This window comes from Scyliorhinus canicula, chromosome 1, assembly GCF_902713615.1.
Source record: "Scyliorhinus canicula chromosome 1, sScyCan1.1, whole genome shotgun sequence".
NCBI lineage: Eukaryota > Metazoa > Chordata > Chondrichthyes > Carcharhiniformes > Scyliorhinidae > Scyliorhinus > Scyliorhinus canicula.
Window position 1 is genome coordinate 174,851,929 of NC_052146.1, and position 26,222 is coordinate 174,878,150.

The 26,222-nt window shown below is 46.2% G+C and overlaps 1 protein-coding gene across 5 annotated transcripts in view; it reads left to right on the plus strand.

Moving 5' to 3' along the window:
• Window positions 1-26,222, plus strand: part of LOC119969365 (filamin-A-interacting protein 1-like) — a 307,948-nt gene that overhangs the window by 254,009 nt on the left and 27,717 nt on the right. For 4 of the 5 annotated variants that reach the window (XM_038802929.1, XM_038802939.1, XM_038802921.1 and 1 more), the window contains one exon: window positions 17,394-17,617. In XM_038802929.1, coding sequence (XP_038658857.1) covers window positions 17,394-17,600 — 207 coding nt within the window. In that variant the 3' untranslated portion in view covers window positions 17,601-17,617. The remainder of the gene's footprint in view (window positions 1-17,393; window positions 17,618-26,222) is intronic. The other variant, XM_038802947.1, reaches the window with a different exon arrangement.

The following is a 26,222-nucleotide window of genomic DNA, read 5'->3' on the forward strand; positions in this document are numbered from 1 at the left end:
GAAGTTAGTTCAGTGGGAATGGAGGCTAGGGCAGTTGAATGTTCCTCCTGCAGAATGTGGGAGGAAAGGGTCACGTCTAGTGTCCCTGCTGACTACATCTGCGGGAAGTGCACCCAACTCCAGCTCCTCGAGAACCGCGTTAGGGACCTGGAGCTGGATGAACTTCGGATCATTCGGGAGGCGGAGGAGGTTATTGAGAGGAGTTATAGGGAGGTAGTCACACCTCAGGTAAAAGAAGAAGGTAGATGGGTTACCGTCAGGGGAGGGAGAGGGAACCGGCAGGCAGTGCAGGGATCCCCTGTGGTCGTTCCCCTCTATAACAAGTATACCGTTTTGGATACTGTTGCGGGGGACGACTTGCCAGGGGTAAGCAATAGGGCACAGGTCTCTGGCACAGAGTCTGTCCCTGTTGCTCAGAAGGGAAGGGAGAAGAGGAACAGAGCACTTGTCATTGGGGACTCCATAGTTAGAGGAACAGACAGGAGGTTCTGTGGGAACGAAAGAGACTCACGATTGGTGTGTTGCCTCCCAGGTGCCAGGGTTCGTGATGTCTCTGATCGTGTTTTTGAGATCCTTAAGGGGGAGGGGGAGCAGCCCCAAGTCGTGGTCCACATAGGTACCAACGACATAGGTAGGAAGAGAGATGGGGATTTGAGACAGAAATTCAGGGAGCTAGGGTGGAAGCTGAGAGCTAGAACAAACAGAGTTTTTATCTCTGGGTTGTTACCCGTGCCACGTGCTAGCGAAGTGAGAAATAAGGAGAGAGAGCAGTTGAACACGTGGCTACAGGGATGGTGCAGGAGGGAGGGTTTTGGTTTCCTGGATAATTGGGGCTCATTCTGGGGTAGGTGGGACCTTTACAAACAGGATGGTCTTCACCTGAACCAGAGGGGTACCAATATCCTGGGGGGTAGATTTGCTAGTGCTCTTCGGGGGGGGGGGGGTTTAAACTAATTCAGCAGGGGGATGGGAACCTAAATTGTAGTCCCAGTGTACAGGATGTTGAGAGTAGTGAGGTCAGGGATAGGGTTAAAAGTTCGAAAGAGGGCACCGGCAAGCAAGACGCTGGTTTGAAGTGTGTCTACTTCAATGCCAGGAGCATCCGGAATAAGGTGGGTGAGCTTGCAGCATGGGTTGGTACCTGGGATCTCGATGTTGTGGCGATTTTGGAGACATGGGTAGAGCAGGGACAGGAATGGTTGTTGCAGGTTCCAGGATTTAGATGTTTCTGTAAGAACAGAGAAGATGGTAAAAGAGGGGGGGGGGGGGGGGGGGGGGGTGTGGCATTGTTAATCAAGCAAAGTATTACGGCGGTAGAAAGGACGTTTGAGGATTCGTCTACTGAAGTAGTATGGGCCGAGGTTAGGAACAGGAGAGGAGAGGTCACCCTGTTGGGAGTTGTCTATAGACCTCTGAATAGTTCCAGAGATGTAGAGGAAAGGATTGCAAAGATGATTCTCGACAGGAGCGAGAGTAACAGGGTAGTTGTTATGGGGGACTTTAACTTTCCAAATATTGACTGGAAATACTATAGTTCGAGTACTATAGATGGGTCAGTTTTTGTACAGTGTGTGCAGGAGGGTTTTCTGACACAGTATGTCGACAGGCCAACAAGGGGCGAGGCCACATTGGATTTGGTACTGGGTAATGAACCCGGCCAGGTGTTAGATTTAGATGTAGGTGAGCACTTTGGTGATAGTGATCACAACTCGGTTATGTTTACTTTAGCAATGGCAGGGATAGGTATATACCGCAAGGCAAGAATTATAGCTGGGGGAAATGCAATTATGATGCTATTCGGCAAGATTTAGGATGTATAGGATGGGGAAGGAAACTGCAGGAGATGGGTACAATCGAAATGTGGAGCTTTTTCAAGGAACAGCTACTGCATGTCGTTGATAAGTATGTACCTGTCGGGCAGGGAGGAAGTTGTCGAGCAAGGGAACCGTGGTTTACTAAGGAAGTTGAAGCACTTGTCAAGAGGAAGAAGAAGGCTTATGTTAGGATGAGACATGAAGGCTCAGTTAGGGCACCTGAGAGTTACAAGGTAGCCAGGAAGGACCTAAAGGGAGAGTTAAGAAGAGCGAGGAGAGGACACGAAAAGTCGTTGGTGGATAGGATCAAGGAAAACCCTAAGGCTTTCTATAGGTATATCAAGAACAAAAGAATGACTAGAGTAAGATTAGGGCCAATCAAGGATAGTAGTGGAAAGTTGTGTGTGGAATCAGGGGAGATAGGGGAAGCGTTAAATGGATAGTTTTCGTCAGTGTTTACACTGGAGAAAGACAATGTTGTCGAGGAGAATACTCAGGTTCAGTCGACCAGGCTAGATGGAATTGTGGTTCAAAAGGAGGAGGTGTTAGCAATTTTGGAAAATGTCAAAATAGATAAGTCCCCTGGGCCAGATGGGATTTATCCTAGGATTCTCTGGGAAGCCAGGGAGGAGATTGCAGAGCCTTTGTCCTTGATCTTTATGTCGTCTTTGTCGACAGGAATAGTGCCGGAAGACTGGAGGATAGCAAATGTTGTCCCCTTGTTCAAGAAGGGGAGTAGAGACAACCTTGGTAATTATAGACCTGTGAGCCTTACTTCGGTTGTGGGTAAAATGTTGGAAAAGGTTATAAGAGATAGGGTTTATAATCATCTTGAAAAGAACAAGTTGATTAGCGATAGTCAACACGATTTTGTGAAGGGTAGGTCATGCCTCACAAACCTTATTGAGTTTTTTGAGAAGGTGACCAAACAGGTGGATGAGGATAAAGCGGTTGATGTGGTGTATATGGATTTCAGTAAGGCGTTTGATAAGGTTCCCCACGGTAGGCTATTGTAGAAAATAAGGAAGTATGGGATTGAAGGTGATTTAGCGGTTTGAATCAGTAATTGGCTAGCTGAAAGAAGACAGAGGGCGGTGGTTGATGGCAAATGTTCATCCTGGAGTTCAGTTACTAGCGGTGTACCACAAGGATCTGTTTTGGGGCCACTGCTGTTTGTCATTTTTATAAATGACCTGGAAGAGGGTGTAGAAGGATGGGTTAGTAAATTTGCAGATGACATGAAGGTCGGTGGAGTTGTGGATAGTGCTGAAGGATATTATAGGATACAGAGGGACATAGATAAGCTGCAGAGCTGGGCTGAGAGGTGGCAGATGGAGTTTAATGCGGAAAAGTGTGAGGCGGTTCACTTTGGAAGGAGTAACAGGAATGCAGAGTACTGGGCTAATGGCAAGATTCTTGGTAGTGTAGATGAACAGAGAGATCACGGCAGCCAGGTACATAAATCCCTGAAAGTTGCCACCCTGGTTAATAGGGCTGTTAAGAAGGCATATGGTGTGCTCGCCTTTATCAGCAGGGGGATTGAGTTTCGGAGCCACAAGGTCATGCTGCAGCTGTATATAACTCTGGTGCAGCCGCACCTGGAGTACTGCGTGCAGTTCTGGTTACCACATTATAGGAAGGATGTGGAAGCTTTGGAAAAGGTTCAGAGGAGATTTACTAGGATGTTGCCTGGTATGGAGGGAAGGTCTTACGAGGAAAGGCTCAGGGACTTGAAGTTGTTTTCGTTAGAGAGGAGAAGGCTGAGAGGTGACTTAATAGAGACATATAAGATAGTCAGAGGGTTAGATAGGGTGGACAGTGAGAGTCTTTTTCCTCGGATGGTGATGACCAACATGAGGGGACATAGCTTTAAATTGAGGGGTGGTAGATATAGGACAGATGTCAGAGGCAGTTTCTTTACTCAGAGAGTAGTAGGGGTGTGGAACGCCCTGCCTGCAACAGTAGTAGACTCGCCAACTTTAAGGGCATTTAAGTGGTCACTGGATAGACATATGGATGAAAATGGAATAGTGTAGGTCAGATAGGCTTCAGATGGTTTCACAGGTCGGCGCAACTTCGAGGGCCGAAGGGCCCATACTGCGCTGTAATGTTCTATGTTCTATGGTGTTGACACCCTTCTCCACTCCTTCTGCTTACACATGAGATTCCCATTGGGAAACCCTTTGTTCAACCATCAGTGACTCTGGCTGGTATGCCTGTAACTACTGGGTCCACAAGCCTCACTGTGGGACAGCAGCTTCCTACCTTATGATCTACATGCTTCCGCACTTCGTCATCCTGTAGGTTGACAGCACTGGGCCAGTCCTTGCAATAACCTTCTCAGATAGTTGGTTCCCTTCTGAAAGCCAGACAAAAACTAAATCCTCCATTTCTAATGACCTGCCTCTCTTAGCTGAATCATGGTACTCCTTCTGTGAGGCTTGCTGAGCCTCCGCCTTCCCCGTCACATTCGGGAAAACGAGGTCAAGGTGGGTCCTGAGGCGTCGACCATCAACAACTTGGCTGGTGTAACCGCGGTGGTAGCATGTGGGGTTTTGTTATAGGCGAAGACCATCTACTTAGGGGAGTGGCAGTTGTCTGTTGGAGTGCTTTCCCATTGAGGCTTAAAGTTTTGCACTGCTCTTTCCGCCAACCAATTAGAAGCAGGGTGGTAAGGGACCATTCATCTGTGGTGGATACTGTTAGAATTGACAGAGTTGAGACTCCTCGGCTGTGAAAGTGCTGTCCTTATCAGAAACGATCACCTCTGGAATTCCGTGTGCTTTGTAAATCTGCCGTAGCTTGTTGGCCATAGCTGACCTAAGTGGAGAAACGGATGATTTGGACGTCCAACCATTTTTAGAATGTCCACAACAATTAAAAATATCTTTCCCATAAAGGGGTCAGCAAAATCGATGTGAACCCTTGTGAGCCAGGCCTCTCCCAAGAGTTGTTTAGCTGCGGGTGGAAAGGAGTGCTATGTTTGGCAATGTTCTCAATGGCTGCCAATACTCTCTATTTCTTTGTCAATCCCTGGCCACCGTTTTCATCTTGTCTGGCCCAGATGGGCCAGGGTGTGTGTTGTGCAACTCCTGGAGAAATGGCCATCACCCTGGGGTGGCACTATCACTCTGCACCCCCACAAAACCACCCCGTCTTCACAGCTTATTTCATTCCTTGGCTCTTAGTGGGATCCGAGTTACTTTGACTTATCAAAATGCCGGTCAGTTAGAACCACTCCAGCCAGTTAGAACCATTCTTTTTACTCTCGAAAAATTGGGTTCTGTCAGTCCGCATCTTGATATGGACAGAGTGTCCAGAAAACCTAGAGCAAGGACTACCTCCTATGGAATGGGAGGCAAATATATTGTCTGTAGATGTGGAAGCCAGCTTGGAGCATCAGCATTTGAGATCAGTGGACCTGATATTGAAAATTGTAACAATACGCAGCCAATAGTAATGCTATGATGTGGAGATGCTGGCATTGGACTGAGGTGCGCACAAAAACTTTTACAACACCAAGTTTTTTTTTTTTTTTTTTTAAATTTAGATTACCCAATTATTTTTTCCAATTAAGGGGCAATTTAGCGTGGCCAATCCACCTACTCTGCACATTTTTTGGGTTGTGGGGGCGAAACCCACGCAGACACGGGGAGAATGTGCAAACTCCACACGGACAGTGACCCAGAGCCGGGATTCGAACCTGGGACCTCAGCGCCGTGAGGCAGCTGTGCTAACCACTAGGCCACCGTGCTGCCCTTTACAACACCAAGTTAAAGTCCAACAGGTTTGTTTCAGATCACTAGCTTTGGGAGCGCAGCTCCTTCCTCAGTAATGCTAGTCTTTGAACTCTAGCCAATGTGATTGGTGGAACTGATGTATCCTTGCGGAAAGCCTAAGTAATGGCTTATGGTCTGAGACGATGGTGAAGTGGCAGCCATAAACATCTTGATTGTATATCTGACTGTCAAACTCTATCTACATGTGAATACTTCATTTTGACTCCGACAAGGTTCTGAAAGCCAAGGCAACAGGCTGTTCCACACCGTCTTCCATCTTATGGAAAAGTACTGCCCCATGCCAAAAGTTAATTTGTTACACGCCACTATTATGGGTTTGTCTGGGTTCAAGTGAACCAGTAAGGTCGACAATTGGAGGGCCTGTTTCACTGGGCAGAAGATAGTCTCTGGGAATCTTCCCACTTCCATCATTGATGCTTCTTCAAAAATTGGTACAGGGCACTAAAATTGTAGATAACTTGGGTGAAAGACGGCCATAATATTTGACCATTCCTAAGAAGGACTTCAACTTAGTCATTTTCATAGGTGCTGGCTACACAAATCAGTGGAGTCTCACCAATTCCAAAGACGAGGATTAAAAAGATTTAACTCTGTTTACCTGTCTTTTTAATCGATGCAGACTGCTTCTGCACAATAGTCGCCTGGTTCTAAGATATTTCCTTGTGCAAGGACTGTTGGGAAGTCAGAATAAGTCTCTTTCTTGTGATTTCAGATTGCCTGGTGACAGACAAAGTCCTGACCACAGAGCAATTTTTGGGTCCAACTTTTGGAAAAGCTTGATAGGTTTATTGGTTTCCCATTCTCGGATGGACTGGATTCTCGGTGACGGGGGTGGATTCAATGGGAGATCCCACTGCCAGCCAATGGCGGATCATCTCCTGCTGCTGTGAAACATGACTAGGAAATCCCCCCCTCCGCCTCCTGCCAAGAGGTTCACTGCATGCATACACAAGACTTCAGAGGTAGTGATAAAATGCCCCCTTACCAGTATTTATTCATCTTTGATTAGTAGCTCAGTTACATTGGGTAAAATTCAAAGATCTATTAACACTAAGGCTGTAAGTTTAACAAATTCATTTACTTGATTCCCAGTAACTGCTTCTGCTTCCTTTATCTTTGCAAGAATTAGTCTTTTTTTTTAGGAGATCCAGGGCGCGATCTAATGAAAAGGTATCTAAGTGTTGGAGCGAGCGAGTATTGCTGGGTGTTTCCCGATGGCCAAACTGGCAAGGCCGTCACTGGAACTAACGTTAATGCCCATGGGCTTCACACCAGAACCGGCTGTCCCACCAGCTGATTCGCCTGGACGGCACTCGACAACTCCCCGGGGGGGGGGGGATTTTTCCTATCCGATCCCACAGAGGAAATCCCAGACAGCACACTGCCATGCCGCCGTGCAGACCAGCCCCACATTTTGCTAATGCCGACCTGGCCTGACTGCCGACCAGGCCTGACTGTTGAACAAGTGGAGCCCAGATGGGATACCCTGTTCTCCATAGGGGCAGCCAGTGCCACCTGGGAGGCAGTGGCCATCAGCGAGTATCACCAAGAGGACAAGAAACTTAACAATCTCCACTGGACCGCATATGTGAGTTGGCATCAGCCCACTTGCACCGGTCCTGCCCGCCTCTACCCTGTCCGTATGATCCTGTTGATGGCCCCCCCCCCCCCCCCCATGCCCTGCAATGCATGCGGCTTACGATGCCCTCTCTTTGTTCCCGCAGGAGAAGTTGGCCCACAACAGACGGGAAAAGGCCCAGACGGGCAGTGAGGTGCCAGAAATCAGAATCTCTCCCCGTGCAAGGAACAGGCCCTGAATGTTGTGGGGATAGCCGAGGACCGATCGGTCACCGATATCCAGATCGGCCTGCACTGCAGAGGTGAGTATCCACCGGCCCACCCAGTTGTTCCATCACACATGTGTTGTTCATGCTAGACACAATGACCCTCTCACTGACCACATGTTCATTCTCCCGCAGGATCTCTATTTGATGGTGCCGGCCCATCCGGTGTGCTCTCACCCTTCTCAGCCTTCCAAGAAGAGAGCTCCAGGGATGCCACCATCGAGGCTTCACAGCTGACACCCCACCCTTCACCAGCGCAGAGACACACACCTGGGTGGGCGAAAGTAATGGACAGGCTTCTGGAGCACAGTCTCGTGTGCACCACACAGTTGCTGATCCACAGCAGGTGGAGGCAGGAACGTCCGAAGGGGGGGACAGCAGTTGGTGATCTGCTGAACCCAGGACCCAGCTGAGTCCCAGTCAGATCTAAGCCGCTGGACCAGGTTCTGCCGCAGCTGATGCAGATGCTAGGGAGCAGCCTTGAGATTCAGAGGGGGATGTTAGCAGCACTCCAGCCGATAAGTAGCCAATTAGAGGAGTCCCAAAGGCTACAGACATTGGAGATGGCATCAACAGTGCATAGCACTGAGGCCAACACTGCTGGGCTGGCAGTGGAAAGCCTGGAGCACGACATCAGCAGTATATGTGGTGATGTTCAAGGCGTTGTTCAGTCAGTAATGGCCATGGCTGAGAACCTCGACAAGCTTGTCCCAGATGCATATGTCCCAGACACAGGTGGATCTTGTTGAGGTACTGTGAAGCATGTCCCAGTCTCAAGGTGGGCATTGCCAAGGTGCTTCAGAGCATGTCGCAGTCGCTAAGGAATGTGTACAAGACGCAGGGGGACATTGGTGAGGCACTGCAGAGCCTGACCGGGTCACAGAGGGGCATCGCTAGGGCATCGACATCATGTGCAAACAAAGAGGAGCCGCCAGATTCACATGGTGCAGGGGCCTCTGGAGCTCAATCCAGCTGCCCCTCTGTCCCAAGGTGACCCCAGGACCGGGGTGTCGGCTGCCACGAGTGAGGGGGCAGTAGGGGGCTCTGCCCGCAGGTCCAACATGCCACCCCCAGGATTGAGTATACCCATACCAAGCCAACTTCAGCTGCTGCTTATCCGTCCCACCAAACACCCCAAGGACAGAGCCCTGTCAGTGGTAAAATGGTGAAGGTCACTTTAACCTTTAACTCCCGCCGACCATGGCGGCCTCTGGCCACACAGCTGAAGGCTATCGCTACTAGAGAATTGGAAATGTTATTAATGGGAGGACTACACAGCACCTTGGGGTCTCCCAGATCAGTGGAGACCCCTGGGTGGTCAGGGTAAGTGGAGGGTGGCCCTTGGCCCTCTCCTTGGAATGTGGGCACCTTGGTACTGCCCATATGCCATCCTGGCACGGCCAAGGTGCCCAGGTGGCACTGTAAAGCTGGCAGGATCATTGCCCAGGTGTCATGGTGTGAGTATATAAGGGTTCCCCCGTGTTAGAGTAGCACTGCCATGGGTCAGGGTCTGAGGGGGGCTATGTCAATGAAATTAGGGCAAACGGGCAGTTTGAAGGGTGGGGTTGTCCAGGGCAGGTAAGTAGGGGCCTTGGGAAGGTTGGGGAGGTGATGGGTGGGGATCCTGGAAGTGCTGTAGGGGGCTTGGGGTTGGCCTGAAGAGGGGGGACCCAATAGAGTATCCACATTTGGTGGGGGGAGGGGGGGGCGTAATGTACATCCATGTGAGTGGGAGGTGACATTACCCACGGATGGGGGGGCGGAAACCATAAGCCCACTTTGAGATCAGGACACCCTTTCAAAATAACAGCGCAATCTGAGTTCGGCTACCCACTGCGAAAAATGTTCTGAGTGTGGGCGAAACCAGTGAGAAACTCCCCAGGGCCCAAATAAATGACTACATGCCTTTGAATAGCTGTGGGGAACTCTCCGGCAGTTGCTCATTCTGGGTGAGTGTGCTTCAGACTCGATTTGGCTCTGTTTCGTTACCTAGCTCTGGAGTCGCCAGGTATCGTTAAGATACCGCCACAAGTTTCAAGGTCAAGTTCAAAGCAATAAACCATACACCAATTAGTAAGTTCAAACTAATGAGTTTATTATAATACAATTGTAATACTACCCATGCTTGCGCTAAGATGATTAAACTATTCCTACCACTAAATAAACCAATACTTATCTTTAAAGGGAACTGCCGGATCAGGGGACAAGGCCTCTTGCTCTGCACTGGTCCGCAGACTTCAGGTTGGTACGTGTTAAAAAGGGGTCAGGAGTGTCTATATCTGGTAGCGATCGTTGTGAGACTTATTTGCTGGCGGCTGCTGTCCCAAACCTCTCCTCACTCTCGTTCAAGGTCTTCTTTGGAAAAAGCTGGTCGAGGGGTTGGTCCAGAGAGGAGGGCTGGTCAAGAAAAATGAACTAAGTTTGGGACCTGTCTTTTATAGGTCCTAGGGCTTCGCGCCCTTTTGGGCGGATCCTCTACCTGCTGGGAATCGATTGGGTCTCTTCCCAATCGATATGTTTGAATCCCCCCAATACTAAGGCTGTTCCTTGGCTACTGGGCGGGCCTTCAGGTGCTTTGTTTTCGAACCCCGCTGGTGCCGGGGTGTCTGGTTTCCCATACACTGTTGCAATCACTTCCCCCATTGTGTCCATTGTCCCTGGGATCGTTCCATTGCTATGTTAACTATCCCGGAGATTGCCTCATTAGTATGCGGAATGTTCGTTTCGGTGCTGTCTGCTCTCTTAGCAGACAGAATACACATTGGCTTGGTGCAGCCTGCTTGTGCTGTAAACATTGTCCATTTTAACCTGCAAGCTTTGCGTTCCTCCATTTTGTATTGAGGGAATGGCCAACTTCGGTGGCTACAGGCAGACCCCGGCGGGAAACTCCTTGGAAAAACCCGCCACAAATTAACTTGGAAAGTTTTCCGGAGAATCGCGTCAACAGTCTCCCAAACGAAGAATTTCATCCATGTCTTCTGTTAGCTATATTGGACTGTTTCTCAAGTTGTATTTTTGTGCCAGAAATGAATGCTTATAGATTCCTTCTAGCTTAGGAGGACAGAATTTTGAAAAGGTCACGGTGTCAGGAGCGAACAGGTGTCCTTTGAAAATCACAGTCCTGGAGATGGATTCTGACACCTCTGAGATAGCCTTGGATTGTCAGTTAGCCATTAGGGGAGAGGTAGAGATCGATGAAGATGCTCACCTCCAATTAGCGGCCCCTGAAGATGCTTAAGGAGCTTGTTAAGGGGTCTGTCTGAAATAGAATGAGATTTGAACATTTTTCCCAGCACAGTTGTAGGGCTTGCCGCATGGCTTGGATGACTTGCTTTGAAATTTATTTGGTGAGTTCAATGAGTGTTGGCATGGGTGTTGCTCTTAACTTCCTCAATCGATCATGGCCACTTGCAACCGACTCTCACCTTGAGGAGTTGCCTCTCTAATCAATAAAGCAGTGGCAGCCCCCATTATGGCTGTTGGCACTGGGCAGACAGCATTTGCCTTCTGGAGGCACTTGGCATCTTTAGTGCGATGCCAACCTTGCCTCTTGGCCAATTATGCTCTTTGCATTTGAAGATCACATTGCAAGTGCGGCACAGGCTGGGCGCAGAGTCAGGATCCAGAATTCATCGAGGTATTGAGTTCGTGCTCCCACATTGAAAATCCGACCCCAGTTTTCTGTTCCTGAGAGTTTCACCTATTCACGCTCCCAAGACCTCCAAAGTGCCCATGAATGTCCATTGTTGCTCTTTTTAACTGGATACTGATATGACAGTTATTAATGATGATATTGCTTTTCAGAGTCGCCAGGTATCAAATTATACCCCACAAGGTTTTACCAGATATCGATCAAAGACCAAACAACCAGTTAGTTAGTTCAAGTTCAATGATAGTTTATTTACACACAAGAATTACTTTGACGTGCAACATAAAACACTACAAGCTAAATTACACCTAACACTGCAACATCCTGTACTTAACTTCAGGCACCCGGCTTTATGCAGAGGAACAAGGCCTTTGTTCTGATCTTGCGTGGCTGGGTCTGGAGAAGTGACATTCGTTTCTGCTGGGCTCATCTGTCTGGTAGCGGTCGTGGATCTTGAACTTGTCTTCTGGATGTGATGCTACACTTGGTTTTAGGTGTAGTTCGGGGCCAAGAGAAACTGAACACATGACAGTGTCTCTCTTTATCCTTCTGGAGTTTCATGCTCTTTTACGCTGTCCTTAGTTTTGGACCCAATAATTCGGCAGGCTTCGATTACTGCCTTCGATTTTGGCCAATAAAGGAGCGGGTGCCTTGATGGTGGGGTGTGCCTGAGCGGTCATTGACCTTGGCTTTTTGGGCTCCCTCAGCAAAGGGAGTGGCGCCGATGAGTCTGTTTCTGTATCTGTTCCCTGAGTGCAGGTCTTTTGTTCTGGGGAAATTGGCCATTAGAGTGCAAAGTAGCTGGGGTTTCAATAGTGTCTAGTTATCTGAGTTGCCAATATACATGAGCTCTGAGCGTCAGAGTCCTGGGTTGACCATATTTCCCATGGTCCTTTGCAGGTGGCCATATTTCCCAGGATCCTTTGTAGGTGGCCACCCCAGGTCCTTTTGATCCTGAACGCGAAGCGTGGTGGATCACACTGTGGATCCTTATCCGTCCTTGGTGTGCCGGTTACCCTTGGTCAAGGACAGGTTCTACACTACTCTGCCCTATGTTTTTGGAGCATTTACCTAATTTTATCAGCACATCATACATTAATTAATCTCGAACAGGTCACTGTTAAACATTTTAACTTAACCGTACAATTGAATCTCTTAACTAACACTATCTAAGCTATTCTTATGCTGCTGGTAAATATCAAAAAGACCATATGTACAGTACAAAAATTTAAAACAGCAGCATCACATTTCTACTTAATCTAGCAAGGTTTACAGAGGTACATGGTTATAATTCTTACAGCAGGTAATTCAGTTTGGTTGAATGCCGAAAAAGGGAGCTCGAACTGTATATATCAGGGACCGGGAGGCTTTTGCTTGCCATTTGCGGAGTCTTGCGTGTCTGAATGAGACTGCAGATTATTGCAATTACTAGATGGGCCTCTACTGTGTATGAAAGAGGGTTCCATTTGGCAATGTTTTCGCACCAAGTGGGGGTGTCAGTGTCTATCTCTATGTGTGGTATGGTGCCTGGGCGAGGGGTGTCATGTTGTGCGGTAGTGTCCGGGCCTGGTGTGGTGTACAGTAAAATAGTCTGTTGCGCATGCAGTTGCAGAAGTCCAGCGAAGATCAAAACTTGTGTCAGCGGTCCTTGCTTCATCGTGTCTTGTTCAGTGTTCTGTGTATTGCTGGGGGTGCGAGCATAATATCTGTTATTATCTTCGGTTAATATCTCGTTTTACTTGTCTTTCTCTCCTTAATCCAGTTTCCCATTATGATCGTCACCATGCGCGACTCCTTCATTTCTTTTTTTGAAATAACATTTTGGAGAGACAAGAAATGCAAATTTCTAAAGTACAGAGATTCTCGCAGCTTGTGGCCGATGCTCGGAGTGGGCAGACAATTTCTTCAACCAGTCTTTCTCAAATCACAACCATAGGAGGTTGAAGCTTATCTTAACCAGCCGAATTTCGGGGCAGCCAGTTTTATATATTTGTTAGCCGCAATCACATTTGGCCTGGGGTGTAACTGGCTTATGAAGTCGATGTAGTGTGACCGAATGAGGAGAGAAACAAAAATGAAGTGGCATTGCTGAGGACCTTGTAGCTGCTGTGGCTGGTGTTCTCTTTTTTATATTTGGGGGCTGGTCTAGCTGGTGGTGGGGGTCTCCTGCAATCTCAGGCGAAGTGTCCTGACTACAATAAGGTGGAGTAGGCTCTCGGGTGTATTGCTCCCTTGGGTATGGTTCCCTGGGATATTGGACTTCTGCTCTACCCTCGTTTATCCATGTGGGTCCCTGGTTAGTTCTAACTAGGTGCATATTTGCTTCTATCTGTTCCTGTCTGTATAGGGATTGTTCCCATGCTCTGGAGAGTCTCTTTTAAAACCCAAACTTCATTATGTGTGTGGTCTGCGGGGTCGTAATTCACACAAGCCTTTAGGCCTGCTTCTATGGCATGCGAGACTAAAGTGCAGGACCATTTAGTAGAGCCTTCAGTATCTAGGTTAGCGCAGTTTAAATCCCCAAACACTTCCTTAAAATGTATCCAGAGGCGACCTGCAAATGTGGTCGGATGCTCTCCCTTCTTTTGCCTACAATGATTTAAACCCTTGACTCGATCTCCCTTGTTGTACCCGATTGCATCTAAAGTAGCCGTTTACATCTCCTGTAGGGTTCCTCCAGCTACGTTTTGGGGTTCAGGTAAAACTGATCTTACGGACTGGCAAAGGCTCATAACTATGAGTTTGACTTCCTCTCTCTCGTCTAGGCCGTACATCACTTTTGTTGGCGCACTTCCTCAAAGAAGCTGTGCGGGTCTGCGGTGGGCTAAAATTGAACAATTTAGGTGCAAGCATCTTTCAACTGGGTTATGGATAGTAGGGTGGTGTAAACGAAATCAGGCTCATCCTGATCCGAGGACTTGCTGAGTGTGGTAACCGGATTCATGGGGGTGAGTGCTGCCTGTGCAGTCGGTGGTGCGGGTGCTTGCCTTTTTGGGGCATGGGGGGCTCGATTCTGATTTCCTATATCCTCAACATGTCTGTGGGCGCTTTCATTTAATTCTTGCCAATCTGGGGCATCTTCCTCATCTAAATTTTGTCCAAAGGTATACCTAAATCCATTCTGCACTGACAGCAGTGACTGTAATTAGTCGACCTGTTGTCTGCATTTCAGGTGGTCTACTGTGTTGTCTCTGTTCTATTGAGAGCTGTGGAGCACTCGCAAAACTGCTTTTAAATCCGCGCATTGACTTGTTAACTGTGCTACCTGCTGTTCTGTGTCTTCTTGTATCAAGACTCTGCGCTGTGTATCTTGGTAGGCTTTCATAGTACTGGGTCTGAAAGCTGCTAAGGTGCACTAAACAAGATTGGTGTGCACGTTTCACATCAGCCATCTCCTTATCTATGACTGCTAACTGTTCCCGGAGTTGCCCAATAATCTTTTCGCTTTCACTACTGTTTCCCTAGTTATTTTCTTTCTCAAATAACTGCCTATGGAGTGTCTTCACGCCCTCCTCTGTGCCTCGCAACTGTGCCAAACAGGATACTATTGCCATTGGCTTTCAGACTTTTGCTATATTTTTCTTGTGAACCTCACTTAGGTTGTCCCACCAAGCTTGTCCTATGCTTCCTGGACCTGACTCATCATTTGCACAAAATGTGGACCAAAGGGGCCATCCTTTCCCCTTCAAATACTTTCTCAATTCCTCTTCCCATATGGGGCACTGCTCTGCTCTACTGGTCGCTGCGACCTCAGGTTCCTGCGGGTTCATTAGACGTTCCATTGCCTTTTCTGCCATTGCTTCTATTATATATTTTCCTACCGTTAATTTGGGACAGGGGGAATAAGGCGGTGATTCGAACAGCGGGTATAGCCTAGGCTATTTTCCGGTTCACAATACTCCGGATAGTTTTAAGCCACAAAATCTAACAGGTTTATCTTCTATCCCTGTTAGTACGCATGCAAGTTAATACATACTTCGGAATCTTGGAGATTTGATCGATGCGGGCCTTACACTTGTGCTTTCTTTCACTTTTCTCAATTGGGTTTCTAATACAAAGTTTTGTGGGTTCTCTCGGAGTGACAAAATCACTTCTAGGTTGACTCCCACCAGAGTCGCCAATAATGTTGCTCTTTTTAACTGGATACTGATATGACAGTTATTAATGATGATATTGCTTTTCAGAGTCGCCAGGTATCAAATGATACGACCACAATGTTTTACCGGATATCAATCAAAGACCAAACAACCAGTTAGTTAGTTCAAGTTCAATGATAGTTTATTTACACACAAGAATTACTTAGACATACAACATAAAACACTACAAGCTAAATTACACCTAACACTGCAACAACCTGTACTTAACTTCAGGCACCCGGCTTTATGCAGAGGAACAAGGCCTTTGTTCGGATCTTGCATGGCTGGGTCTGGAGAAGTGACTTTTATTTCTGCTGGGCTCGTATATCTGGTAGCAATTGTTGGTCTTGAACTTGTCTTGTGGATGTGATGCTACGCTTGGTTTTAGGTGCAGGTCGGGACCAAGAGAGACCGAGTGCCGGAGCCAAGAGAGACTGAACAAATGACAGTGTCTCTCTTTATCCTTCTGGGGTTTCACGCTCTTTTGAGCGGTCCTTAGCTTTGGACCCAATAATTCGGCAGGCTTCGATTACTGCCTTCGATTTTGGCCAATAAAGAAGCAGGTGCCTTGATGGCGTGGCGTGTCCTGAGCGGTCATTGACCTTGGCTTTTTGGGCTCCCTGAGCAAAGGGAGTGGCGCCGATGAGTCTGTTTCTGTATCTGTTACCTGAGTACAAGTCTTTTGTTCTGGGGAAATTGGCCATTAGAGTGCAAAGTAGCTGGGGTTTCAATAGTGTCTAGTTATCTGAGTTGCCAATATACATAAGCTCTGAGTGTCAGAGTCCTGGGTTGACCATATTTCCCATGGTCCTTTGCAGGTGGCCATATTTCCCAGGATCCTTTGTAAGTGGCCATCCCAGATGGCTACAGCATCGATAGTTGAAGCCTTTACACCTTGGGAACAGTTTGAAGGGAAACCCTGAAGTACTAGAAAACTGCCAAATTTGATACCTTGTATTCAGTTTGGCTGCTTTCAAAAAGAAAAGAATTAAAATATGTCCTGCGATCTGAATACTGTGTGGGGGAAACCCAGTCCATTATGAAGATCTATCTCCAATTAGAATATATTTCTTGGCTTATATCACAATGTACATGTGCATGACATGCATCCGTAACATTTTTCCTTTCCTTATCACCCTTCTTGAAACCCCAATTGTTATAAAACAAAGCCTTCCACTTACTGTAAGAAATGCTGCAAATTTTTCCTGTCCACTGAATTTCCCAGACACCCACCTTTATATTGCACTTGGTGAATAGATTATGTTGCACTTGCTTCTAGATGGCCAAATAATAAAACAAGATGTCTTCCACCTTTGCATTTACATCCGGTGTTTCATTAAACAGTAATTATACTTTATTGCCTTAAAGGGACATGTACCCACAGTTTACAATAGTTTAGTAATCCTTATTTTGTAAATCATCATCATCAGCAACAGAGCCATGAGAGTTTTACTTTACATATCTGGGAATTATTAAACAAAGTGGTTCTGTTGCCATGAACAGAGACTGTAAATCTCAGGTGGTTGAATTTGGCAGTTTTCTAGTACTTCAGGGTTTCCCTTCAAACTGTTCCCAAAGGTGAAAGAAACCACAAGTGTACGGCCCGCATCGATCAAATCTCTTAAGATTCGGAAGTATGTATTAACTTGCATGCATACTAACAGGGATAGAAGATAAACCTGTTAGATTTTGTGGTTAAGGCGGAAGTGGAAGATTGTATAATTTGATCTGGTTACCTGTTTAGTGGTTTCTATCAAAGCCAATTCCAAGAACGCCGAGCTGAACTTTCAGCTGAAAATTACTGCTCCCTGCAACTGGGAAAGAGCAGCGTGGTCAATTCACATGTAGGGGACCTACAATCTTGCCTAATTTTGCAAGGTGCTTTCAATGAAGGTGAAGGCTCGGAGACTCTGAACTGTAAACCTGCTATTTTGCACCATATTTACTGGCTTCAGTGTGATCCTGTTTTGAACTTTTGTGGCAGTACACTGCATTTGATATAATTCCCAAGGATGACCAATCTTAGCAAATGGGTTTGCCATTGCAGAAATCGTTCAGCTCTGTAAAGCAATAAGCACCAATCAAAGCTTTACTTCATAAATAATTGCTGGCAGAATGTGCATCTAATTCTCTGTCTTTTTGTTTTCTAGGCAGCGCAGGAGGGGTCAGCACAGCGGCCCACACCTACCCGCATCCCCATGTCAAAAGGTATGAAAGCAGGAAAACCAGTAGTGCCAGCCGTTGGAGCAGGAGGTGTGGCAAAATATGAATCTCGTGCTGAGAGCCAGTTAATGAGAATTGAACTGAAGAAGTCTCCAGTCAGCAATTCTGCCTCTCAGGCTGGGGGGAAGGGCTGAGGATGGAGATCTTGGGGGTAGGTGGAGGTGTTACTGCTATGATGGAGATCACCACTTCTGGGTGGACTTCCCCACCTCACACTAACCTGATGAAACCACTCCCTCATTTGTCTAATATTATACTAACAGTCCTTTATATTTTTAAGTGGTTACTAAAATTACAATCACGATAACGCCGATAATGTGTTGTACCAGGAATATAAGGTTTGCTCTGTGTGTAGCGTATATTTATTACTGACTATAAGTTCAACGCTCAACCAAGGGATATAAACGTGTACATTGGTGAAAAAAGGAGAGTGATCCTAAGAGATGGAAAGTGTTATGCATTCTTGGGGCAAAATAATGTGAAGTTGTAGCACATTGTGTTGAATGCAAACAAAAACACCGGTTTATTGAAGAGCTGTTAAGGACAGGCAATGAATCATTACACAGTAATAAGACAGCTAATGGGAATTATGATCTGGTAGGCCTTTATTCCACCCTGCTTGCCTGTGCGCTTCAGGGATTTGATTGTTCTAGACCTTCGAGGATATCTCTTAGAGGTACTTGAGAGATGTCTCTCCCCTGGAAGGTGCTACAGTCTCTTTTGCTGAAGGAAGACTAGTAGCAACAAAGAATTCTATGGCCATCTTGATTTAAGAACATAAGAACTAGGAGCAGGAGTAGGCAATTCAGGCCCTCAAGCCTGCTCCGCCGTTCAATACGATCATGGCTGATCTCATCTCGGCCTCAATTCCACTTTCTGTTTTTCCAAGGTTCCACTGGAACCTTTTCCACATACAGGGAATTTTGGAATTTAATAACTAATGGATCCACTACCTCCACTGCCACTTCCTTTAAGACCCTAGGATGTAGGCCATCACACCCTGGAACTTGTCTGCCTTCAATCCCAGTAGTTTGTTCAGTAGTTTTCTCTATTAATGATTGTTCTTAATTCCTTCCTTTCTATTACCTGATTGTGTATTTTCTTTTATTGTTTATTTATTTCTATTTGCTGGTTTCTGCTGATTGATCAGAAGTCGCAGTCACATGATGCCTGTAGTGTGGATGGTGATTCATCCTGAGGTAGTTCTGGCATATACAGTATTTGTACATTAATGCGTGTAGCTCACAACTCAGCATTGCATAGCAAACAGGGTCAGTTGTAGAAATCCACTTCCTGCTGGTGGGATAGCTGCGTGCCAAAACTTGCTCTCCTTGTCAAAACAAGCGTATTTTGGAAATACTTTCTCTTAAGATTTCAGGCTGCTAATTATGTCCTATTATCTCTGGCATCTCCTGTGTTAAGAGTAGATCAAATGTAGATCTCAGCTTCCTTTTTAGTAGCAGTAAAGCTGTGGAAATCTGAGGCATGAGTGGTGTTGCGATACGTCACCAAGAAACTGATTAGATGGCGATTTAATGAACCTTGATCCTTGGAGGCCGTTAGTGCATGCTTTAAGGACTGGACAAACCTTTCGCTAAACCATTCATGGATGGGTGTTAAGGTGCTGATTTTGTGTGTTGGATACCACTCATCTTTAAATAGTCTTCAAACACCTGAGCCTTAAACTGTGGACCGTTGTCAGTCACTATTTGTTCTGGTTTCCCAAACCTGGCAAAAATCTCATTTGAGATTTTCAATGGCTTCTTCAGCTTCAGTTGTTGACTTCATTAGGGCTATCTCAAGCCATTTGGAGTGTGTATCTATGACGATGATGAACATGTGTCCTTCGTATGGACCTGCAAAGTCAATGCGTACACGTGGCCAAGGCATATAAGCCACACCATGGATTCAATGGGGACAATGACAGCGCATTCCTCACCCATGCACATGACTGGCACTTTTCCTCGATCTGGGCATTGATTGCAGACCACCATAAGTATATCTTGGTATCCCTCATAATTATTGCAAATTTGGATGAATTATTACCTCATCCCCCACAACAGGCATCTCCCCATGTATACTATCAACTCTACTTTTCTGAAAACATATGGCTTTAATTCAGGATGTGTTTCTGCTATCCCGTCTTTTGACTCCATTCCCAGAACCTTCTCCATCATGGGATAATTTCTGGTATGTCGTTGACTCTGAGCTACAGTCACTGAGGCGTGTTTTATCTGTGAAAAATAGAAGATATTTTCACTCCTGCACGGTACCTGACCAGCAGGCAAAGGCGAACGTGACAATACATCAGCATTGCATGGCTTTCTGACTAACAGTATTTGATCTTGTAGGACTGTGCAGATAATATTAAAGGCCATCCTTGACACCTGCTTTCTGCCAATGAAGGAATACCCTTATGTGGCCCAAAAGTACTTGTTACGGCCCTGTGGTCCATCAGCAATGTGAAGTGAGATTATCATAGAACTTACAGTGCAGAAGGAGGCCATTCGGCCCATCGAGTCTGCACTGGCTCTTGGAAAGAGCACCCTACCCAAGGTCAACACCTACACCCTCTCCCCATAACCCAGTAACCCCACCCAAAACTAAGGGCAATTTTGGACACTAAGGGCAATTTATCATGGCCAATCCACCTAACCTGCACATCTTTGGACTGTGGGAGTAAACCGGAGCACCCAGAGGAAACCCACGCACACACGAGGAGGATGTGCAGACTCCGCAGACAGTGACTCAAGCCGGAATTGAACCTGGGACGCTGCAGCCGTGAAGCAATTGTGCTATCCACAATGCTACTGTGCTGCCCTCCACAATGCTACCGTGCTGCCCTAAAGATTTTCTCATGCCAAAAATAATACTCAATGCCTCCTTCTCCAACTGGGTGTAATTTGATTCGGCACTTGTTAAGGAACCTGACGCAAAAGCTGGTCTTTCTTGCCTGAATATTGTACGGATGTTTGAAAGAAGTCATACTTATCTTCCCTGACATGGAGACCTTCCCTCACATGGAGACCTTGCATCTGAAGGTGTTTCAAGGTTACGTAAGTGTTCCTGTTCGTTGGTACCAGTGATCAGTACATAATGAAGGTAACATTGTACCCTGTGCAGAACATGGACTGTTGAAACAAAACAGGTGCCAATGTTATACAAAAAGGTAATCTTTCATAGCAGAATAGCCTTTATGTGTTATAACGGTGCGCAAGTGTTGAGATTCAGCTGCAACATTCATTCACAGGTAGGCCTGCAGTAGGTTGACCTTGCTGAACCTCTCTCCTCCAGTTGGGCCAGTGAACAGTAGTGGGTATTGATCGGCACATAAAACCAGATTGGTGGCTATTTTGAAATCTCCTCAAATGTGTATAGCCTTGTCCTGCTTCATTACAGGCACAGTAGAGGCTGCCCAGTCACTAGTGGTGACAGGATCTAAGACTCCTTTATCCATAAGTGTCATTAGTTCAGGTTCTATCTTTGGATGTATAGCATAGGGTACAGCTCTAGAGGCTGCGGTTTGATTTGATCTTAAGTGCCACCTGTACTCCTTTCATGGACCCCAGTGTGTCCTCAACTACACTACTGTGTTTCTCTAGGGTGCTCTGTGAATCTGTTGTAGAATTAGCTAACCTGTTCACAACACTTCAGTTCAGTTTTATCTTCTCTAGCCAAGAGCGACCAAAAAGACCTGAGACACTTCCTCGGACAACATGGAGTGGCAGCTCCACAGTTTCCCACTTTACTTTGACTATGATGTATCCTCTTAAGAGGCACTATTTCCTTGGTGTAGGTGACACCTGCTGGCTTTAATCCGTGATTACATTTTTGCTCGTAGGCTGTCCATTTAATTTTGGAACTATCCAGAACCGATGAACTGAAAGTACATTTAACTTGATGTCTGTGTCTTCATTGTTATTATTTTTCTCTTCCGAACTGCAAGTTCTTTTGGTTAAGTTCATTTTGTTTTTTACTTGAGGTGTGTCCTGTTTGCTTCTTTGGATATTATTTTCTGGGCCAACTGGTTTACTCCAGCAAATTCCGCTGTGTGGCCAATTTTGCCCCAGTTTTGCATTGGCTATCTTTGCTCCAGCAATCAGCCTATGAATGGTCCATTTTTTCAGAGTGATGACATACCTGTTTCTGGTTGGCAGCCATTTTACCTTTGTGCCTGATCCGAGCTAAAAACTCTCCTTGGCAACCAGTTCCATCAAAACAGATATCTCTAAGGCTGTTTTAAGACTTACTTTCATTCAGTTAGCAATCTCCACTGTATGGCCTCATTCCTTAGCCCTCAAACCAGGCGGTCTCTAATTGTATCATCCAGAGAATCATCAAATACTCCATGAGGTAATTTTAGGGTCTCCACAATCTATGCTATATTCTCTCCTTCTATTTGAAATCTTCTGTAAAACCGAAAACACTGCAGTTATTAATGATTTGGGTGAATAATGGCCCTCCAGTATTTTAGTTAATTCTGGATATGTTTTGCTCTCGGCTTTCTTGGGCTGGACCAGACTTCAGAGTAGATAGTTTACTGCTAAGAAAAATGGGGATTACGATTTCCGCAGAAATCTTGTCAGCCAAGATATAGTAATGAAATCTGTCTGGATAGGACTTCCAATTTTCAGATTCTTCTTCGAATGGGCCATGGCGCCAAATTGACCGGCAATTTTACAGAGATACTGGGATATGCTCGCAACTTTTCTTCAGGAGTTTCCCTTAATATAAATGGACTAGTTTATATTGTATTATAAGCTAATTGTAGCAGAATGTCTTGGACTTAATGTGATGCAAGAAATCTTTCTCTCTCACCCTACCTCCTTGCTTTAATCCAACTGTGCACATAGTGGATTCTGCAGCCTGAGCTCCTCATGGTGCCAGTTTTAATTTTAGGTATGGTTTTTTTTCTTCCTGCACCACAAGCTTACAGTCTGATGCTGGGTACAGTCGGCTGACCTGTTGATTCTGCCTCAATGTTGAAAAGTTTAATTTTCTATTCTTGCTTGAAAAGAATCTAATCCCATCCTCATCGCCAGTATACTTGTTATCCAGTTATGTTCTGCACTCTCAGGGCAGAAGAAGGTGAAGTTGTAGCACGTGGGGTTGAATACAAACAACACAGGTTTATTGAATAACTGTTAATTCTACAAAGGTTTGATTCAGACTGCGAGAAAGCAGCCAATGATCTCATGAACTAAACACATGACTAGGCTCTTAAGGTGACCATGCCAACAACACAGCAGCTACTCCAAATATATAACAGATTCCAGTAACATAGCCTGCCATCTCAAATGAAGCGGGGGGTCTGGTGGTTTAGCACACTGGGCTAAATCGCTGGCTTTGAAAGCAGACCAAGGCAAGCCAGCAGCACGGTTCGATTCCCGTACCAGCCTCCCCGAACAGGCGCCGGAATCTGGCGACTAGGGGCTTTTCACAGTAACTTCATTGAAGCCTACTTGTGACAATAAGCGATTTTCATTTCATTTCATTTCAATGGTTTGGCTAAAATTGTTTTGCTTTCTTCCCTTTGGAAAGAATGGAGAGACATAATTGAAGGATTAGTGAGATGACAACTGTCTGATGGATATGATTTAATACTGACCATCCTTAAACTAGCTGATTCAAAGTTAGCCTTATTCGATGGGAGGGGTTTATTGTTTCCCACAACCCAAATAATAAGGGGGCGCTGACACAGATTGGGAGCCGGCCATGCTCACAAGGTGTGTGCGCTGCTAGATAGCAACCCAAAATTCAATTAAGAGCCCCAGTCTCCACTTGGCAGGACTGTCTTGAGTGCGGTTTGAAACCTACTCTTTCTGGCTCTGAGGTGGGGAGGCTACGACTTCAACAATCAATCATTCTGGTTAGATAAGGTGAACCCAGAATATTAATTCAAATCAAGTAAGGTCAGTAAGATGAGAAGCTATTTGTTCAAGTCAGTGAAAAGTCAATTCAAAACTAATGTTAGGAAAACTAATTCTCAGGAAATGTTGCATATTTTCAGATGAGATGGTGTTATCAGAGTTATTAGATTAACTGAAAGTGGAGTTAGATTTTGGGTTGACTTGAGTTTTAAAGTACGAAAGGATGAGCTTTGGACATTTTCTAACATATAAATTTCCATTTAAAGTAAGGTGTTCGCAATCCAGATTACACCGGCAAACATGATGTAGGCCAACATAAACTAAGGGAAAATTCCCTAAAATTGCTAACTTCTAGCTGGTTTTAATTCTTAAGCATAATTCTGTCAGCTTGAGATTGTTGGCATTGCGCTTTTCTCTGGATGGAAAATCATCAAATGTTTCTGATGTAAAATTACGGTCAACAGTAATTGGTTATAATGTTTGTGAGTGGGCATGCTGAGCTTCCTACCATTTGTACATCCCATTCTAACTGAGTCATGCGTGTGCTTTATACTCATTTTGGCATGTTGAACATTCTTGAAGGTGTGTCTGTGGCTCTTTTATTGAAACAGGAATGTTCTGTCACTCGTGGAACTTCTTTTTGAAAGCAGCTATGATTTGGGGATTGTATTTACCAAAACTATACCACAGTGCCTTCAAATACAGGGTGACTCTGAGGTGCAGGGAGTGATTAAAAACTACAGAATAAGAAGGTATGATTTGGTACTGGAGATTAACCAGAGCAGTGGTTCAGGATTCCCAGTTCTGGAAATAATGTGTATCTATATGTCTGATAAGAAGACGATTGCACTCAACTGTAGATTCTCCATTATCTTCTTCAAACACACAGTGATCAGCTTCCCTGTGGGAAATATTCACTTTAACAGCAAATCTTAGCAGACTATTTGGTTGTGGAGGATATAACCATGTCAGACCTTGTCCACAGCCCAAACTCGCAATTTTGGTGGAGCTGGACCCTTTTAGTTAATAAAGATGATTCGCAACACCTCGGTAGATTTGTGAACCACGGGGAACCCAAGTGTTGAGTTGAGGATCAAACAAAGCAGCTTTTCAACACTTGGAAATACATTGGGTGGGATTCAGCGACCACGTTGTGCCCGGCGCAGATCCGAGCGTAACAGGCAAATTGTGGGAGACCCCCAAATCGGACTCACTGCCCAGCGCTGGGTTGATCGCGAGTCACCCGATTCGCCATTCGGCTTATTGAAATACCGGATGCCACTTTCACTCGGGAGTCAACGGCCTCGCCTGCGAGACTTTGCCAGGTTTCGCACTGTTTCCCATAAACGTGGGCCAGGCATGTCGGCACCTGGGGGGGGGGGGGTGAAACTAGGCCATTAGAGACACCAAAGGGGGCGTCACATAGGCCATTAGAGACCCCCCCCAAGGGAGGAGGGGTCACATAGGCCATTAGAGACCCCCATGTGGTTGGAGACAGGGTAGGGTGGTACCTGGGCACCTTGGCACTCTGGACTGCCAAGCTGGAACTGTCGGTGTTTCAGTGGCAGTGCCAAGGTGCTCGGGCCAGGTTTTCATTTCTAGGGGGATTCATTTCGAATCCAGGGGGGACCCTGCCCATAAGAGCAGGTGTGAGGAGAGGGTTTGAGGGCCCAATAAAAGGTTGGGTGGTGCAGGGGCGTCCTGAACGCCAAGGGGGGTGGGTGCTGAAAGGGTGGGTCTAGCGATTGGGGCAGCCTTCCAAACTGACGCCCCAATCTGCAAGGAGCCAATACTGCTGACGAGATCAGTTCACCTGTGCAGGACGACTGCCTAAGTGCGGACTCGATGAGGAGAAATTCCCCGAGGCAGAAAGAAATAGCAAGGTGCGAATGTTTCTTAGCGCTGCAGCCATTGAGAAACACCTTGCCAAATGCGCCTGAAAGTGGACTTTAACTTTTTTCCGTTGAATTGCACCGATGGCCTATCTCAACCTTCTCATTAAAACTGTCCATCAATCATAGCTATTAACAATAAAAAAGCTTCAATTCACCTCACATGTCTCAACCTTGCGTAAAGAAGCACATTGGCATTGAAATTTTTCAAAGAAAAATCAGGTTATTACAAGGTAACAAACATGGCGATCAAACAAAGCTAGTAGTCCCTTACAAGCTTTATCAATATTTACCTTGGGAGCGGAGGTCAATTATCCATTCTTGGGAGATCAGCCAAGTATTCATAATGAGGCCACCTGGCAACTCTATGAACAAAGCTGGTTTAACAGAAGCCCAAACATCTGTTTTTCCAGATTATGAATGCTTGGAGGATACATGCAGGGGCATGGATGATATAAGGGGGCTAGAGAGAAATGAGGGATCATGGAGGGGGCATGGCAGGTGGTGGGTATACAGAAGGGTAAGGACTTGAGGGAGTAACACTCACGACAATTGGGTCACTGTTCCAGTAAATTGAGGCAGGTGTTCTATCCTGCTGGAGTTGCCATGCACTGCTTCTATTGCTACCTGGGACCTGCCTTCAGAAGCATCAGACCCCAGTCCATTCCATCCTCCTTTCCCTGGAATGAAAATAGAACGGATGGGGTGTCCTTTACAGAGCCAGGCTTGCAGAGTTGGGAACTTTCCCAACTCTGTTTCCTGCCCTTTTCATGCATATCCAGCTGTTTAGCATGGTGGCAAAGTGGTTAGCACTGCTGCCTCAACAGTGCCAGGGACCTGGGTTCAATTTTGGCATTGGGTGACTGTCTGTCTGTGTGGAGTTCGCACTTTCTCCATGGGTCGCCACTCAGTGCTCCGGTTTCCTACCACAGTGCAAAGATAGAACATAGAACATAGAACGATACAGCGCAGTACAGGCCCTTCGGCCCTCGAT